Genomic DNA, 19,982 nt, shown 5'->3' with positions numbered 1-19,982 from the left:
AGGTCAAAGGTTTTTGCGAATATCTTGGTTCCTATTGATCAAATGAGATTTGTATTTATTATAAAAATTGTAAAGTATACAATTCTTTGCAACTTTTATTTAAACTTTTTTTCCAAACAACCGATCATTTTTGGGGTAGAACGCGAATAGTGCTCAGAGTATAGTCATATATGGGCTTATGCAAGGTCAAGCACAAGTTATGGTTATCAGTAGGTTGTATAAAGTTAATTATTACTAAACATTATAATTCTTAACCAATGTTCATTATTTATGTACTAATTATTAATTATTTATATTTAACCATAGTATATTATTAATTCTGGATTATATATTTTGAAATAAACAGCAAGGAAATAGATTTTACCTACTACCAATATGTAATATCAAACTTTACGATAGTAATAAGAGTTTCGTAATGAGATACTTTACCGCACTAGTGGAATGAACTCATGAATAAAAAATTAAACCTCATTTATTATAATAATTAAACACAACACAACTGAGATTATAACTATTGTTACTACAGGTAAATAAATATTTATGAAATAGTCCATCAAATAAAAATTAAGCTTTTTGTAGCAATTTTTATTTTTTTAAAATATAAAGTAATAAAGATATTTTTTATATAACCATGTAATTGTTACTAAAACGTCAAAGTTGTTCAAAACGTCTTGGAAGTGACCGAATAAGTGCAATCTTCTTCTAAATTAAACCACATTAAACCGAATCCGATACAATAATATTAATGGATTCATCCGACGAAGAACTTCCCGAAGCCATTTTAAAGGCTGCAAATGAAACTAATTCCTAGCTGTTACCTGCCAAATGACTTAAAACCGTTGCCGTCATCGTCATCTTTATGCCACCTGCAACCGATGCCATCCTCATCGACATCATCTACCTTCCAGTTGAAACAAAATAACTCCACTGGACCGGCAGTTCTTACTACTCTACAGAATACAACAAGTTGTGTTTTCAATATTAATATTTATAATGATTAGTAGTTTTTAGTTAAAGTTTTGTATATTATTACGTTTGTTGGAATAAAATAATTTTTGAAAAATGGGTTGGTATACTTTTTTGTTTATACGGTTGTAAAAAAATAATGTTCCTAACTCATGCGGACAACTGCAGTCGCGTGCGGGAAAGTATCACTTTCCGCACTTGTTAGGAAAATAACTATTTAACACGGTTTTGCTATTATTTGAATAATAAAATGTATTTTGAATTTTAATGTCATTCCAAATTCTCCTATTTTATTATCCAATAAGGCATCGCCCCGCTCATTACACGAACTTATAAATCACTGATAACCCCCGTATTATAAATAACTGTTATAGTAATGACATCAATCAATCATTTATAATCGAAAAAGGGATGAAGTAGGTATATGTCAGTTTTATTTTGGAAGAATTTTACATCTGTTGTACATTTTGATATCTTCTATTTTTTTAAAATATGCTATGCTAATTCAGAGTTGCTGATGTCCAAAACTCTTTATTCTATGAAATCTATTATTTTTTAATATGAAAGAAAGTGAAAACCCAAAAGTTACAGGTAGCTACAATAAGTCAAATTTATATTCATATTATAAATCGTCCGATTTTTAGTGAATGAAGACTATGTAGATTTGAGAAACTATAATATTGATGCACCAAAAAAAACATCAATGTAAGTTAATCTAATTAATAACAACTGATTAGTTAAATAAGGCTTTTGTATGTACAACGAGAAATAATTCAAACTAATATTAATTTGAATTTTGGATCGATCCACTTAGTTCAGATAATTATTCATTCACTTTTCCAAAATTTTATCGCAGTATTTCATCCCATCTAATCTTTAGGGTTAATATTATAAAGTTTCAAATATTTTACAGTAGAAAAAAGAAATCACCTAGAAAGAAAAGTAAATCTCCACTGCGTACCTTCCGCATTAAAAATGAAGGTCCGCGTTCCGAAAAAGAGTAAGTAAAATTGGTAATATATTTGAAATTAGAACTACTGAGATTTAGTTCAAATAATTCCAGGTTAATAAATTGCGGTTTGAGAAACCTGGTTACTTCTTTCAACGTAAATGCTGGTATGTACCAAAACCAAGCGACGCCTAGAAATAAATCATGCTTAAGTGAAAACTCAAAAGTTGATTACAGATCTCGAAGGTAAGTCAATCTATTATCAAAAATTATATATTTACAGTTTATGCAGTGTGTTTATATAAATATGCATATAGTGAGAATACGAAAAGCATATTTATATACAGTATAAAAGTTGGCAACACACGAAAAATGTTGGAAAGAATGTATGGAAACTGGGAGAATTCCTGATATGTGGAGCCAAGCAACTGTAATCCTTATATTCAAGAAAAGAAATAAAGGTCTAGCGTCAAACCATTTATAGACCAATTAGTTTGTTTATAGACTTTTCATCAGTATAAAGCTATGGAGAAGATAGTAGCAAAGAAACTAACAACTTTCATAATTTATAATGACATTGTACCCAAAAGCCAACATGGGCTTATGCCTGGTCGTTCCACAACAACCAATCTTCTGGCATGTCTAAACCAGTGGGCCACTGCTTATGATAATGGAGAAGCTACGGATGTCATATACCTGGATTTTGAAAAGGCATTCAACAAAGTTACTCATAGATGATTGTTACACAAACTAGAGCATCTTGAAATAAGAGGCAATCTTTTGGCCCTAATTTCATCCTTTCTCCAGCTTAGGCAGTTCCAATTGAAAGCGAATAGTACTTTGTCAACCAAGCACGAGGTTCTTGGTGGAGTACCTCAAAGGTCTTCTCTTTATGATCTACATTAGTGATCTTGCTGTAAACATTAAAACAAATATATCATTCTTTGCTGATAATACAAAGATTTTTACAAAGTCTGCTTCTGAGCGGCAGTTACTCCAAGACGACTTGCACACAGTATAGGAATGGACAAACACCTGGAAAATGAAGCTCAATGAAACAGAATGTAGTGTCCTACACATTGGTTTAAACAATCCCAGAAGAGCTTATACACTAAACGGTGAGGAGATTATTATAGTGGTCTTGGAATTATAGTGAACAAAACCTGAAATGGGATGTACATATTAACCAAATAGTCAAGAAAGCCAATTCATTCTCTTATTTGGTACAAATAGCTTTTAAGGATCACTCAGTTGAGATGATAAGACTTCTTTACAAAATCTATATAAGACCAAAGCTTGAATTTGAGCATTCCGTGAGGAATCCATATTTTGTGAAGAATATTAAACTTCTAGAACGAGTTCAGCGAAGGGTAACTAAAATACCTCCTCCGCTGAGAGATTATGCTATGAATATCGCCTAAGAATATTTTCCCTACACATTCTCAGAGAAAATCGCTTTATAAGATACTTAATAGAAACCTATAAAATTCTTCCACATATCTACACTTGTGATTTGGACATTTTCCATGTGTATACAATTCGGCAGTTAAGAAGGCATTCAAGAAAACTATCTAAGGAAAGAAACTGCAAGTTGCCGCGGAAGAACTTTTTGACAAATCGTATAGTGTGTATGTGGAATGGATTAGAAGAAGAGACAGTGACTGCTGCAAATACAAACATTTTCAAGAACAGACTTGATACTGAACACAAAGCTACAAACAATCAAATTGTGCACTACTTTTAGTAGACTGAAAAGTGCGAACAGTATTTTGAAAGACTCTCATATTTAAATTTATAAAACAATAGTTTCATCGGTTTTTTAACCGCCTACTATTGTCAAACAATAATGATAATAATAACTTTTCATAATTAAAATTTCGATATTGTTTCAAATATCTTAAACTTAATTCTTAAACTAAATACATATTTTTTGACAAAACCTCTATGCTAACGTGTTGACATCTGGAATGTTTTCGAAATATAAATCAGTACCATGGCAAGTCATATATCCAACGTTATATTGAGTACGTTCTACTTCACATCCGCACTGCAATTGTCTGTAGTTGCTGAAACTTCCGCTCTACTCACTATAACAGAGCGTGGGCGTTGTAGACAAAAGTTGTAGGTGGAACGCACGCCTTCGCTGTAGAGTCACATATGGCAGCGTGGCAATTTAAAATATTTCGCTTGGACATGGGTAAAATTCAAATCAACATGGATTTCCATGAATTTATGGTTGAATTACTGTCAGGTGTTGATCAAAGCCCATTTTGAAGCTGCAGTATTGTATAGGCTGTAAAGGCGCGACATCATCTATGGACCATAGATACTGAGGATGTTGGAATCGTTACGTGCCTTGAAAGTAACGTACTCCGTACAAGTGTGATCTAGTGACCATAGATAACCTTTGTCTGAGGAGTCAGTATTTTGCCGGATAATAATTGTGAATTATTAAAATTTCTTATGTCATATGACAAAAATCGTTCAAAACAATGGCGGGTAAACGAGTGGAGAGTATAACGTAATATTTTACTCCAATAAAACTATATTTGTAGAATTTTTAAAATAAAAGAAAACGAAATTAATCTGATTTATATTGTACCTGAATAAAGTGGTGTAAAATAGCATTACAGATTTATTTTCTGCAATTAAGTAATTTTAATAGAATTGAAATGATTAGAATATTCTCTCAATGTACAATTTAGTTTCAAAACCCACTAAATTCGGATAAAACCTACAAATAGACAAAAATTTTAGCCCAAAATCCTTCATGTTGAAAGAAATTCTTCAAATCTAGCAGCACTGCTCGTAATTATTTGAGACAGCGCGACCGTTTGACATACTTATGACATAAACTAAATGTATTTCCGGATTTTTCGTAAATTATTCATATTGTTTTATATTTCTCGTAATTTTACGAACGTCGCTGATATTTGAAAAATTAAGATTAAATTAAGAAGAGAAAAAAATTCAAATAAAGGAAACAATAATATATAGTACAAGACATATTTATGAAAAGATAACATGCAGAGTATCACACGATTTTCTGATTTGTTGATCGAGATGGAAAATGCTCGTGATATTTCCGAATTTTTCAAAATTAATTTACGGAGCAAGTGCGAGGAATGATTGACATTTCGTATGACCTCTTCGGAATTACTAACGGAGGTATCAGCTGGCGACATTGTATAGCTCTCGTTACGTTCGCGTGGCGAATTCTGAATCAGTTTAGGTACCGATCGCATGCATACTATCAAAATTGACATTAACGGGGGAAGAAGTCATTGAAAGTGCGCATGCGATCGGTCCCTAAACTGATTCGTAATAAGATCCGCGAACAAAGCTAATATGTGATGTGATAGTTACAATTTGAAATTGTAGACGCTTACATTTACTAATTAATTTTAAAAGCATATCCATATTTAATAAATGTGTATTGGTTTTCTTTTCTTTTAGAGCTTCACTCGGCGTTCATGATGAATGTCTAAGTTTAAAGTCCAAATCAGATTTATCTGTATCCAATAAAAAGATATCAGTTGAGCATGTATGTTCCAGCACCCCTGTTTTTCGCAGGTATAATTCCGTATATAAGTATAATAATTGGACAATAAATTAATTAATGTTATAGCAAAAAAACTAATGTCGTAAATGGAGAACGGGTTGAACCACATAAACATAAATGCACGATGACAAACAAGGACGATGTGGAAAATGCAAAAATTGTTCTTCCTCGTAAACAACGAACTCGTGTCAGATCCAGATCCAAAGATTTTCACATCACCGAGTGAAGTACATCAACTAAAGCAGTGACGTGCTTTTTAATATCTTGATTTAACTGATATAGTTGAAGTAGAATTGAAAAGTATTTCGAAAGATTTAATCTCTTCTGACGAAGCGTTAAAGACTGCGTAAACTTTGCACTGCATATCGTACATAATAAAAAATTAAGTACATAGTAGATAGAAGGTTTTTGAATAGACATTGTTGTTTATTGAACTCTTTATTTTTAAGTTCTAGTTTTAAATATATGTAGCAAAATATTCATTGATTACAAAATAAAACAAAAAATTAATTAGATTGTAGTACCTCAAAGAATTTTTATATCCAAGATCGTGAAACATTCATAATGACATATTTTTAAACTATTTCTTTTAATATAAAAGTTGCTTAATAGGAAATATTCTTTGAATGAATAAAAAGCAAAAGACTGTTCAAAAAACACAATTGATTTCTAGAGAAGGATATACCTTTTAGAATCAGAAACTCCAGAAGCTCTATCGAATCTAAATAATAAAATAATCCAGAGTGAACATATTTTCCCGGAAGGACTCAATCTGTAAATTAAAACCAGCCTCAGCTACAGAACAATATTTTATCATACTCAGAGAAACGCAATTTTAGTGAAATTTCGATTTAAACATAGTCTATACACTCTGGAAGTTCTTGCAAGGACTCGATATGTAGATTAAAACTATCTTCAGCTACTGGAAAATATTTTATCATAAAAAAACCGATTTTAGTGAAATTCCCACAATTAGAACAAATCAAAATAAATATACATATAAAAGAAGTTCAAAAGAAAGCAGTGTTGATTTACATATACCCTAGACACTAGGGAGGTTTTTCTAAGGATGAAAGTGATTTACATTTAATTTCTAGACAATTTATTGATAATAGGAAACACTTGCTAGCAAATAGATTTGTTTATTAAAAACTTATAGCACGTCACTGCAGATTTTCCTCTTTTCCCTCCTTAATTAATAAGGGTTTGTTTTTAGTTCCACACAATGTGTTGTTGATACTCCATATGAAAATGGACGTCAATCGTAAGTATCAAGTAATTTAAAATAATTATCAATTAAATTAATTAAATATAAATTATTATATTTATCCAAATTTCGAGGAATTATTTGATGACTTAGTTAGATCCTCATCGTCGGTCATTTAACTGGTGAACCAGCTCACCACCAGTTACAGAAAACCTGCAACACTGACAATGGACCTTAAAGTGTAAGGAGTCTATGTATATATGACTCATTGGCTCCGCCTTCTTAGTTTTTTGTGGATAAAATAGATAATTTTTTACTACATTGCAGGCTTTTGGGGGAAGGTAATACGCGGATACCATATGTAGTAATTCGCGGAGTAAACTAACCAAATTGAATTGGAAAGGCGCAATATTTTTCATATAAGAAAACGAGGCTACAATAACAAAAGCTTGAGAATCGCTGGGTTAACTTCTATCATTGATAAAATAAATAGAGAATTGGAAACGAGTGTTTATTAACTTTGTTCGTGGGGCTGATTAAAAATCAGTTATGAACCGATCGCATGCGTACTTTCCAATTTGTCATTCGTGGATCACTTAGCTCTGAATTTTTAAGAATTTTCCTAAGTTTGCGGATCCCATCGATTACGTTCACGGTAAATCAACATACTGAATGGGTTCGTAATCAATCATGGGCATTACAGCAATCCTAAATTAGTTACCAACTGATTCGGAATCGATTCTATCAGCGTTGTTCGTGGATCAAGTCCGACTCGTGGCCGATCGCGTACACACTTTCAAATTTATCGTTCGCGATTGGCTCAGTTCTGATTTTTAGTAACAGTTCCGTTCTTGGGGATTACATCGACTCACTTAATTATTAATTACGAATCAGTTATAGCAGATCTCGGGGTTTTGTTGTTGGGTTGCTCATCGTTCGCGTTAATTCAACACCCGCAATATATTCGAAATGCGCATTAGAACAATCCGAAATTGGTTTCAAACTGATTCGGTATCGATTCTAGACTAGAATCGCGGACAAAACTATAGATTTATTTTTAAACTTTGTTAATTTACCTTCTTTTAATTATTATCCACAATAAAGGTGTACAAAAATAATTATTATTTTCAGGAAAGAGCATTTAACTATGTCTGTGGATCCCCGTCTGAAAGAAAAATATTCCATATTGAAAATGCCCTGTTGGAAGAGATCGTGGACTATACCGGTATTTTCTAGAAAAGGGAGCATGCAAAATTATAATAGTACTGACAATTTTGATGCGCAAACGTATTTGTATGACGAAGGCAGTGAATTAGATTCCTTGTTTATAAAAAAGAAAAGTTTCTTTTCTAAGGGTATGTAGGATAATTATTACAAATTGTTGCTGTCATATAATATTTTCAATAACCTTGAAACCTGATTTATGACGTCCTCAACAACTAAATAATATGAAATTTGGCTTTATACTTATTTATTTTAATAGACAATAAATTACACAAAGCACAATTAATTTAGGTATGAATCCATCAATTCATCTGTAAACCACAAGAAAATTAATTAATGAATCGGACAACATCGCGCGTTCACTATACAGTGACGTCATTCGCAATTTTTCTGATCACATGATCCAATGTTGAACTTTAATGAATATCATTCATTATAATCTTGGTTTTCAACAAAAAATGAAAAAAAATTGTTAAGGGTGAATACACACGTTATTACATTCTATGATTTACTAACTTCAAAAAAACATATGTTAAATTCTTCTTTTTCTGTTGACCACAGAATTATAGTTGTTAAGCATTAAACTCATAACAAAAATGGCCGTTTTAGAAATTTCTTAGACTTTTAGGGGTGAATATTAATCAATATACTTGATTAATTAATTTTTCACCATTTTCATATACCCTATTGTGACCTGTGAAATAGATCAGCATAGTAAATGATTGGTTTAAACTAGAGATTAGTTCATAATTTTGCCTCTAGTTAATCTCCAAGTTTACTCTAGGTTGTAAAATTGTGCCTGAATTGTAAAGAGTATTAAAGTGAAACCTAAAATATGATGAGGGTCAAATATTATAGAGAAAATAGGTATCATTTTTGCGAGAAAGGCCTCCCTATTCAATCACATTTTAAATAAATGGAAAATTTAGTTAAATAATAATATTTTAACTGAAGTTAACAAAAGCGAGGCTCGAGAAAAATGTAGCACACTGTTGTCAAATTTTCTTTTAATTTTAATCAACATAATTTCTTTATTTTTTTCCTAAAATAAAATTTAACACCCTAGGAATTATAATAATTGGACATTTAATTTCAGTATTTCCAGTCGAATGCCTAATTGTTTTATCTGTAATGGGCGCTGCTTGTGGAATTCTTTTAGCATCATTACTAATTTACATAATATATGGTAACAATGTACTGCAAGTTTTCTTCAAACCCCGAGAAGTTCCCGAATCTTCAGTTAAATCGTACATTAAATTTATAGGAGGAGGATTAATTTATATTATAACGAAGCTTTTTAGAACTCTAGGAGATATCTTGTCCATACCGGTAAGAACAGTCATGTATATTATAAGCATTACAAGTTTTGTCTTGGTAGATACTGGTAGATGTGTTTCTCTACCCGCTGTACAAAATAACTAAAAAAGGTATCTGTTTAAGTGCTAAAATTAAATACAGAAATTACCCAGACACATTTGAAGATTTAGTTAGTTTTTCATTTATTACAAGATCTACAATTTATATTTCATGTATGTATCACTAGTAAACAATAAATTTCTTATTTCTCACAACTTCTTTATGTCACATCAATAAAATAGTGTCATAAGTCAAAAAATTATAAAATATCTTTTATTGTACGATTAGTTGATGCTAGAAAGCTTCAAAATCTTATCTCATCATTCTCTGCTGCTATTATTAGTTGTTTTGTGGTTTCTGTGTCTTGCTATCAACGCCACATCATCAGCATGATGCCCTTTCTGTTGATACTGGTTCTTCTTATTATGTTTTCCAAAGCTAGATTAAATAGTACCGTTGATATAGGGTCGTATTGTCTTAATCCTTGTTGTTTTTAAAATTTACTTTTCTTGTTATCAATTTTTACTCTGTTGTGTCCTCTAATATCATCTTAACTAGTTGAATTAGTTTGGAATTTCTAGTTCTTGTAATATTCTGAACCCTCCTTGGTACTCTCCTAACAATTTTTCTGCATTTATCTCTAATCTTCTTTTCAAAATTGATGTGAATATTTTGTATTCATATTCCTCTATAATTTTCACACGATGTTTTGTCCCCCTTTTTGTGAATGGATAATATAATTGCTTTTATCAATGCTTACGGCATTTTTTAGGTTTTCCAAATCTAACAAAGTAAATTGAAAATTTCTTCCTGAAGCTGTTCACCCCTATGTTTTATTTGTTCTTATTATCCTTTTGAAATATGGGACAAACTCGTCCAGATTACCATATCACTGGAAACTTACCAGATTTTAATGAGACTATAGATAGGTAATCATATGGTTTTGCAATGTACGGTTTCATAGTAGAAAGACTGGTAAACCACCAGGATGAGATAAAAAGTTTAATTATAATTTTGAGGCCATTTAAAACGTAGATTTACGTCCAGAATTAGACACGTCAAACTTGCTGGTGATGATATAGTAGAAATAAATGACTGTTCCTGAGTAAACTGTAAGGAGCAAAATGGTTAGGTTAGGTTGAATAAAAAAATCTAAGAAAAATAAATGACTGCAGGCGTACAAATGACATTTATAATATTTCTATCGTTAAAATAAGAAAAATGTCTCGTTTGTCTGTCTCGCGGACGTTCGCTTAACAATGAATTTACGCCCCATACTTTAGAACAGACTTTATCTAAGACATGTTTTATTTAACTGTCTTATTGTTACATAAAAAATATCAGATTGCAATCCTATCGCCCGATTGGAGCCGCTTCTGGCAAATTAATTTTGTGTGATAAAAAAATCTGATAATTTGCATAAGTTTTTTAAATAAAAATTATTTGATACAAGTTGCCAAAAATAATTTCACTGTTCACTTTCTATTATTCTAGGTACATTATGCCGAAGAAGATTTCTTTAGGACATAAACATGTATTGCAAGGTATTGTAAAACATGAATTCTTTACAAAAATATTTTTCCAATATTAAAATAATCAACTAAATTATTATTAATAACACATTGAAACAATATTTAAACTCTATTAATCAATTATTTACTAGAAAAATATTAAGATGATCAAAAACCAGTAGCGGCTTCTCAAAAAGGGCAAAGTAGATTAAGATAATGACTGAAAATTTTTAGTTGTTATATCAACAATAATTTTTCCCATATTCATATTATTTATAGACTACATATTTTAGGTCCAGCAAAAGTATGAACCCCAAGACCCTTTTAGGTGGAAAACAGATACTTGGTAGGGCAAATAGTTTTAGTTTTGTCCAAAGTAAGGTTTATCCTATATGGTAAACAACAAAAAGCCCCAAAATATAAAGTACTATTATTAATTATCCCTTATATTTCAAGATTAAATGTCAATAAATAAACATATCTAAAAACACTTTGTATTTATTTTATTTAGTCAATTACGTTATAAAACCTTAAGAACGCCTATTGAATGTATTTGTAGCAGGTTGTGTGAGTTGAAGACCATTAATGTTATTGAAATCCAGCATTTTCAACATTTCCTTGGTGTCTGGATCAACTTCAATAATGTCGTGTTCCAGAGCAGAAACTTCTGGTACATAGTTATCACGTCTTTCACGTTCTTCTTCTTGTAATTTAATAGAAATTCCACGTACCTGTAAAACATAACAAATAACTTACACTGCTTAGTAGTTATTAATTAGGTCAAAATGATTCCTTATACATAAGAATTACTCAAAAAAAAGTTTTCAATCAAAATCAAATTATACATCAAAACCAAAGAAAACCTAACATTTTTCTGTAGGTAAATGTTTTATCAATAAAACCCAAAATATATTAAATAGCTATACTTCAAATAATATTATTCAAATATAAATATATAATAATATTATTCAAATATAAAAAAATTACACAGCATACAGATATATAACTCACTTGAGAATGTCTGAGACGTTTCATCAAATGTGTAACAAATCCGGCAATTTTGTTACGAAGGGGTTTTGTGGGAATAATAGCAATTTCCTCACAAATACGTTTATTGGTGTGGAAATCTAATGTCAGGCGAGTGTAGTACTTTTCAATAATTACTTTAGAAGCTTTTTTCACTGTCTTTGTACGTACACGACCCATGTTTTCTAAAATATTTAAAAATATAAGTAACTGGTCAAATTATATGTATTAATAAAAAGTGTCGCTATTAGGTATCAAATATTCAACATATTCTTTGAAAAATAAATATAAACTTACCAAAAGTTAAAAACTTTGATTAGGAAAACGTGGTCTAAAGAATCGACTCCTTCAAAAAGAAGGAAAGGTGGCGCTGGTGATACATGACAATTGACACATAAGTATGAATACCAACATCTTATTCAATTATTTTGTATGTAACAGCCAAAAGCGGTCACAACATTTAAAAAATGATATAAAAATGGGAAAACAAGTTCTGACTTTACCAAAGAACAAACCCTAATTGGATGAATATACCTAGTAATCTACTGAAAAATTAAATACATTCTAAAGGTTGGCAATGATTTTTCATTCACTTTTTGAACGTCATAGCAGAATCTTATGACAATTGAGTCGATTCTGGTTACATCATTTAATAGTTATACAATTTAAATTTTATATATATTATGTGCATACAGAAAAAATTATTGCATGTTGATAATGTATAAGATATTTTCTTTATATGGAGAATTATGTGCTACGCATCCATGGGAAGTTATTTTTACTATTATAGCATTTACGACATGTTTTTTAACATTGGATAAACCCCATACAATAAAACCTAATACGTTATCTTCATCATGTACTACATGCACCGAAGACCATTTTGTAGCTGCCGATATAGTAGTAATGACAATAATTAGATGTCTTGCTATTCTTTACAGCTATCATCAATTTAGAAATCTGCAGAAATTAGGATCAAAATATATTTTAGGTTAGTATTAAATTCAGAAAAAAATGTTTCGCTCATTAATTTTATAGTGTAGTTAAGTTGTTGAACATAATAATGTATCACTAATTGTTTCTGCTGTTGATTGCTTTTGTACTACTTTGGGGAATTTTATTAATTACCAAAAAATATTCATGTGACATTATGAATACAAAATATTAATTCATACAATATTTTTGAAATTTAAAAAAAAGTGAAAAATTTATGGCATATTCTCTTATAAGAATAATAATTTTATAGTTTTTTATCAGTAACTTATTTATTGAGACGTTTATCTACTTTATGATATCTAAGAAAGATAAATCAAATCCTCAAATGCAACTGCCCAAAGAGTGAAATTGATAATGTCTATTGTACTTACAATTCCTTCCTCAATACTTTCATACCTAGCACTCCAATCAAATAGGTATAAATACATAAATTATAATTACCTATTTTCAATAAATATATATGTGTATATATATATAAATAAATATATATATATATATATATATATATATATATATATATATATATATATATATATATATATATATATATATGTATATAATATAATTTTTAAATTAATTTTTAATAAATACCTATATTAAAACAAAATTAAAATGCTCTGATTGATATTTCCCACATGCATTTTAAAAATGTTTTGAACTTTTCTAAATATATAGAAAATAATTAATCATTGTACAATTAATAATGATTTATCCCAAATAGCAATCAATCTACTATTAAATTCTAACTTTCAATGTAAAATATTCTACTCAGACAAAATATTTTATTTTCAACTTACATTTTATGAAAATAATTATAAGTTTTCTAATAATTTTCTGCAAATTTTCACTTCTTAGATCATTATATTTGATTTTCTTGATAAAAACTCGCGATTTTAGATCATTTGATAAAAAATTAGTTTTAAAGATAACAGGTAAAAACTGTTGTGTCCTTTTAATTTGATCTTTATCTAAACATTTTCATATTTTGATTGAGAACAAATAATTTTTTGCTTACCCAATAATCAGATAAATAAAATAGTTGTCTAATATTTGTATGAAAAGACATTAATTCAGTTATTTTGTCTGGAAGAAAAACAGGATTCTATGAATCACCTTTTTGTTTTAGGTTTTGCTGGACTTTTTGTTGTATTTTCAAGCTTTGTTTTTACATCTGCAGTACTAAATACACTCCACATTGAATTATCAGATTTAAAAGATGCTTTATTCTTCTTTTTATTGATGATTGATATGTCAAAAGCTGCCAAATTGGCTCAATATGCACTCTCTGCATCCAATCAAAGTGAAATTAAAACTAATATATCACGGGGAGTTGCAGTTTTGGGACCTACTATAACTTTGGATACTATTGTAGAAACGTTGGTAATAGGAATGGGTACACTATCTGGTGTTCACCGCTTAGAAATGCTTTCCTATTTTGCTTGTATGTCAGTAATTGTTAATTATGTTATTTTATTATCATTTTATCCAGCATGTCTTGCTCTAATGTTGGATTTAAGTAAAATTACTGATAATTACTTGCAACATGAAGACAGTAATGTACTGGTAGATGAGAAAGATAAATCAAATCCAGCTGCCCAGAGAGTGAAATTGATAATGTCTATTGTACTCACAATAGTTCATATTTACAGTCGTTGGACAATACAAACAGAAAACTTTAATGATGTTAATGGCAACAAGACGGATACCCCTTGTACCGAAAGTAGTTCAATTTATGGGTTTTTATTAAAACAATTTGCATTAAGTGCCGACCATATAGTAATTTTAGTGTTATTAATAACTCTGTTAGTTAAATTTATTTATTTCGAAAATAAGGATGATTTTGAACACAATAATGAATTTATAGTTGATACACATAAAGATAACAGATTGGCAAAAAGGCAAGAAAGAACGATTTCTAGTAGTGTAGAAGTCCAAACTGATGAAGATATTGAAAAAATATTTGAATCTTCAGAACCAAATTCTACTCGAAGTTTACAAGACTGTCTGCAGTTACTGCGAACTGATAAAGCTTATGAGCTTTCTGATAAAGAAATTATCAATCTAGTAGATACTAAACATATTCCTGCATATACCTTAGAAAAAGCACTGAAAAATCCAGCAAGGGGCGTTAAAATTAGGAGACAAATACTTCAAAATATGTTGAAGTATAAAGAATCTATTAATTATTTACCTTATCAGAGTTATGATTACAGCAAGGTAATGGGTGCATGTTGTGAAAATGTAATAGGTTATGTTCCTGTACCTGTGGGGATTGCTGGACCTCTTGTTTTAGACAATAAATGTTTCTACATTCCAATGGCAACAACTGAAGGCTGCTTAGTAGCTAGTACAAATAGAGGTAAGCAGATACATGTTTTTGGTTGTTATTCTATCAGACCTCAATTTTTATATTTGTGTGTATTATTTTTGAAATATTTATTCTTTTTGCCTTTTTATTTTCTAATTTGGAAATATATATATTAAAAATAATTTTAAAAATTCTTTAGTTTGAGTTTAGAAAATATGTAATTGATTGATAGGGTAGAAGACTTATGTGATTTGAAAGAATTAATTAAATTGGCTCTATAGGAATTGAAAACAAAGTATCCTAATGTAATAAAGCATGAAATCTGCAGGGTCAGCTAGTCTTCAATAAAATTGTTTCTTTGTTCGGATAACTAATAGTTTCTTGTTATCATCTTCATACTAATTTTTTATTTTGTCTCATTTAACCTTACAGACTATTTTTGCGTATTTCAATATGTGTTGCAGACTATTGGGAAAAATTACTAATGTAACTATTGATATTTTGTTCAATTTTTAAGTTACATAACCATCTGCTTTGTTTGAAGGCTGTAGGGCAATTGAAAAAAATGGAGTAAAAAGCAGAATAGTAGCTGATGGTATGACTAGAGGACCTGTTATTAGATTTAGATCAATAGTAACTGCCACAGAAGCACTACAATGGTCCAAAAAGGAAGAAAATTTTTTGATTTTGAAGAATGCATTTGATTCAACAAGTAGATATGCTAGACTTCTTAAAACTACCACACATATGGCTGGACGCTATCTTTTTATTAGGTTAGTATAATATTTGGTAAAATATCTGGAATAGATATTAGGACTCAACATTAATTACATGGTCTCAAAATTATAGAAAAACGTGTAAAATAAAAGAAATATGTGAGAAAGTTGTAAAATGGCTATGAACGATGCAGTATTTGGAATAAAGTTGCCAGCTAATCTACAAACCGACTCAGACTTATCAACATGCCTGCTGAAGTCCAGGCAGCAACATTTATGGCAGTGATAGGCTCTGAAGCAATCTAAATATTCAACAGTTTTAACCTTAGCGACGCAGACAAAAACAACTTTCAAATCTTTAAAGACAATATAACGTTTAAAAGATATATATTTTTCCAAATAGTACAAAACGAAGATGAACAATTTAATGAATTTTTAACTAGCATAAAAACTCAAGCATGCAAATGCGAATTTGACAATTTACTTATAAAGTAGACTTGACCAAAGCTATAACAGTTCTAAGGTAGAAATAAAGTAGATAAAGTATTAGCAGTGAGAAATGAGGTGTCAAAATAAACAAAATGAATATTTTGACTGCACAAAACATAAATGCAGAGAATATCCAGCATTTAACAAACCGTGTACAGAGTGCAGTGTACACTTTGCCAATATGTGCCGCACTAAGAAGAAATATCCCAAAAAGAAATATATATTGAATATATTAGAAGAAAACTCAAATAGTTCTGAAAATATAAGTTACAAGTACCAGAGAAGAGAAAGACTGGACAGAAAAAATACAAGTTGGTAAAGTGAAATTCATTGTCAAACTAGATACAGGAGGACAATGCAAAGTGTTACTGAGACACTAAATGAACAAGTCTCAAGCCAGGCCGAACAAAAAATTTAATTAGTTACACAGAAGATAAAATGGGAGTTCTAAGTAAAGCAGAGCTATTTTGTAAGGTAGCTGAAGAAACGATTACACCTATCCTAGAACTAGATACCTGTGAAAAGTTAGAACTTATTGCACAAGTAGAAACATTGAAGAAAAGTGAATGTAAAGATAAGATCTTCAAATGGTTAGGCTGTTATAAAGATTTTGAGTATATTGACCTAATTGAAAACCTAAAACTAGAATTTAAACCGTACAAAAAGAATCCCACTTCTGATACCATGTAACGTTGTAATTATTGTTTTAACTACGATTTTAAAGAAAATAATTAAGTGCCTGGCGTGACATACGAAAACTATATTATAGATAAGATTTTTCTTTGGCGAATTTAAATATCTGTTTATTTAAATTAGTTGTTGAAAGTTCAAAATAAGTTTCCAATATTGGTCGTTAAACATTTTTAGATTTGTAGCTGAAACAGGAGATGCAATGGGCATGAATATGATCTCGAAAGGTACTGAGAAAGCTCTCAGTGCAATGAAATTACACTTTCCAGATATGGAAGTATTGAGTTTAAGTGGAAATGTATGTACTGATAAAAAACCATCTGGGATAAATTGGATAGAAGGCAGAGGAAAATCTGTAGTTTGTGAAGCGATTATTCCCGATCATGTTGTTTCATCTGTTCTGAAAACAACCAGTTCAGCAATGGTTGATTTGAATATTTCAAAAAATTTAATTGGCTCAGCAGTTGCTGGTAGTATAGGTAAGGCTCCACAAACATATTAGTACAAAAACATAGGGCTTGATTAGAACATAGTTATAAAAATTGTTTTTCTTTTAATTTTATTGTTTTTTTTTTATAAATGCTATAACAGTTTATTTCTTTTTTATTGGGATATGGTAATACAGTAAAACTTTTTTAGGTGGTTTTAATGCCCACGCAGCTAATATAGTAACTGCTATCTTTATAGCTACAGGTCAAGATGCTGCACAAAATGTCTCAAGTAGTAATTGTTTGACGATTATGGAACCTTGGGGTGAAAATGGCGAGGATCTATATATATCGTGCACAATGCCTTCCATAGAAATAGGAACTATTGGAGGTGGCACAATCCTACCTGCTCAACAAGCCTCTCTAAAAATATTAGGCGTAGCTGGTCCCAATGAAACTTCACCGGGAGACAATGCCAAACAACTTGCTAGAATAGTATGTGGAACTGTATTAGCGGGAGAATTGTCGTTAATGGCGGCATTAGCTAGTGGACAATTAGTGAAGAGCCATTTGAAGTACAATAGGTCTTACACCAGTAGAGATAATTCAAGTTTAAGTAGAGATCTTTATGGGAGCTCATGTGATTCGACAAAAATAACTTAGATGTGATACTGATTTTATTAAATGATTTATTTTTATTTCAAGCTATTTTATCATTTGTTCTATTTTCAGAGTGATGATAATAAATTGATGGTGCTAATTCATCAACACATAATCTTTACTTTGGGTTTCTGAAGTTAGAAACTTGATTATCGAAATGAGAGAGTAATTGTAAGCGTTAAAATGTAGTGATATTGTCCTTATCGCATTATGTTCTTTTGTATAGTAGAGAATTTCGAGGGTCTTTTGGCCCTAAAGTTATTAGATAACCTATTTTATAGTGGAATGTAAGTAGGTGGCAAATTGGGTAGTTTATTATCGGGTTTTTCCATATAAGGCAATTGTGACTGTTGATGGTGTTCTACCGAATTTTCTCAATGTTAAAGCATTTGAGATAGATGGGTGCCACTTTTATTAATTGAATTGGACTAATATAATTTTTGAAAATGAAATTAATTCATTTTCTAACATATGAGAATAACAGTTATATAAACAGGTCAACTTGTATTCCATTATTATTAAAGTATTTATCAGTTGATTATGTTTTTATGAAATTATGTCAACAAAATTGATGAATTTCGTGTTTATTGATTGTAATTCACTTAATTGCTTAACCTTAATAAGCATTATAGTGCAACATACTATGAGAGTGTAACGATGTATTATAAACCAGTAAAAATCAAATCTTACTGTTACTTGAAAATCATTTACAAATGCGGAAAATTCATCGGTTTGTTTCCTTGGAATTTAAATACAGCAAGTTTCGGAAATATCGTACAAAAAATAATAATAATGTTTCTTGTGCTAATGGGATTGTTTGCTATTAAGTATGCGCACAGTTTTGACAAATCAACGGATACACAAGATATTTTTTTCATCTCTACAATTTTAATAAACATTGAAATTATTCTTTTATCGGTGTTGTTTGGATTACTACATAATAAAATTGCGTGGAAAAGTATTTTCAAAATCATCGATATGGAAAAAACTGATAAATTCACTAAAGATATACGCTATTGGTTTATTTTTGCTTGGATAATTTTGGTAATTGGACGGAATGTGGTATTTTTATTGAGAGCTTTCTCTTGGATTAGATTAGTACAAGAAATTATCATAATTTTTACAAATCTTCAATATGCAGTTGCTCTTACAAGCTTCGTAGAAATCACACGTATAATAACTTATGAACAAACCATTTTGCTATCAGAAATTGGAAAAATATCAATTAATTACAACCCATACATTTTAGTTCATATTAAAAAAGTCAAAAACACTTATAAAGATTTATTTTTCTTGGTTCAAAATGTTAATAACATTTATGGAATTTGGTTTTTCATCTCCCTCGCATCATCATTTATTCTGTTCATGTATGATGTTAATTTATTGATCAACTTAATTGAAAATTCTGGCGAACAGTTAACAGTCGATAAACCGTCAATAATAGCGATTTTGGTTTCATATTCTGTGAGTAAAATATTTTTTAATAAATATGTATCATTATTTCATTAGTTTTAAAATTTACACAAACATGATTCAATTATAAGTTTGTATTAAATTTATAAAACAAATTTACCATAAACGAATAGTTTATACATTAAATCTCCAAGTACCTTGAAACTTTTATTATTTTTCAATTGTTAAAAAAATAGTATTAGTACCTCAACGAACTGTGGTATTACCATATGTACATTATTTGCTTAATTCTATTTTTAAGATATCGCCTCTTTACAAGAGCAACGTGACATCTCATAAAAAAGTTTTTTATTATTTGATATTCAAAACCGCGATATCGTATTTCATTTTCTACAAAACGCGGCATTTTAAAAGTGAATGTTCGAGGAGCTATGAGTGAAAGAGAGTACACCACCGTGGCAAATGGAGTTATCAGTCTTTT

The 19,982-nt window shown here is 30.0% G+C and overlaps 2 protein-coding genes across 2 annotated transcripts; one reads left to right on the top strand and one right to left on the bottom strand.

Annotated features, from left to right (window-relative positions):
• Positions 1-11,263: 11,263 nt before the first annotated feature.
• On the bottom strand, positions 11,264-12,212 carry LOC130452672 (40S ribosomal protein S17). The gene is made up of 3 exons (XM_056792061.1): positions 12,099-12,212; positions 11,787-11,986; positions 11,264-11,506 (listed from the first exon to the last, which is right to left on the bottom strand). Exons 2-3 carry the CDS (start codon positions 11,979-11,981, stop codon positions 11,306-11,308), a joined length of 396 nt encoding a protein of 131 aa, XP_056648039.1. The 5' UTR covers positions 11,982-11,986; positions 12,099-12,212; the 3' UTR covers positions 11,264-11,305.
• Positions 12,213-12,367: 155 nt separating this feature from the next.
• On the top strand, positions 12,368-19,705 carry LOC130452670 (3-hydroxy-3-methylglutaryl-coenzyme A reductase-like). Its single transcript, XM_056792046.1, has 5 exons — positions 12,368-12,792; positions 13,924-15,156; positions 15,650-15,878; positions 17,178-17,479; positions 17,640-19,705. Exons 1-5 carry the CDS (start codon positions 12,510-12,512, stop codon positions 18,089-18,091), a joined length of 2,499 nt encoding a protein of 832 aa, XP_056648024.1. The 5' UTR covers positions 12,368-12,509; the 3' UTR covers positions 18,092-19,705.
• The last annotated feature ends 277 nt before the right edge of the window (positions 19,706-19,982 follow it).

This window comes from Diorhabda sublineata, chromosome 1, assembly GCF_026230105.1.
Source record: "Diorhabda sublineata isolate icDioSubl1.1 chromosome 1, icDioSubl1.1, whole genome shotgun sequence".
Taxonomy (NCBI): domain Eukaryota; kingdom Metazoa; phylum Arthropoda; class Insecta; order Coleoptera; family Chrysomelidae; genus Diorhabda; species Diorhabda sublineata.
Note: the sequence above shows the minus strand (reverse complement) of the source record. Positions and strands in the feature narration are given on the sequence as shown.

Coding starts and splice junctions, on each gene's coding strand:
- LOC130452672 (XM_056792061.1), bottom strand. CDS start 11,981: ATGGGTCGTGTACGTACAAAGACAGTGAAAAAAGCTTCTAAAGTAATT. Junction 11,507..11,786: donor AACGTCTCAGACATTCTCAA/GTGAGTTATATA, acceptor TATGTTTTACAG/GTACGTGGAATTTCTATTAA.
- LOC130452670 (XM_056792046.1), top strand. CDS start 12,510: ATGTTGATAATGTATAAGATATTTTCTTTATATGGAGAATTATGTGCT. Junction 12,793..13,923: donor AGGATCAAAATATATTTTAG/GTTAGTATTAAA, acceptor TTTTTGTTTTAG/GTTTTGCTGGACTTTTTGTT. Junction 15,157..15,649: donor AGTAGCTAGTACAAATAGAG/GTAAGCAGATAC, acceptor CTTTGTTTGAAG/GCTGTAGGGCAATTGAAAAA.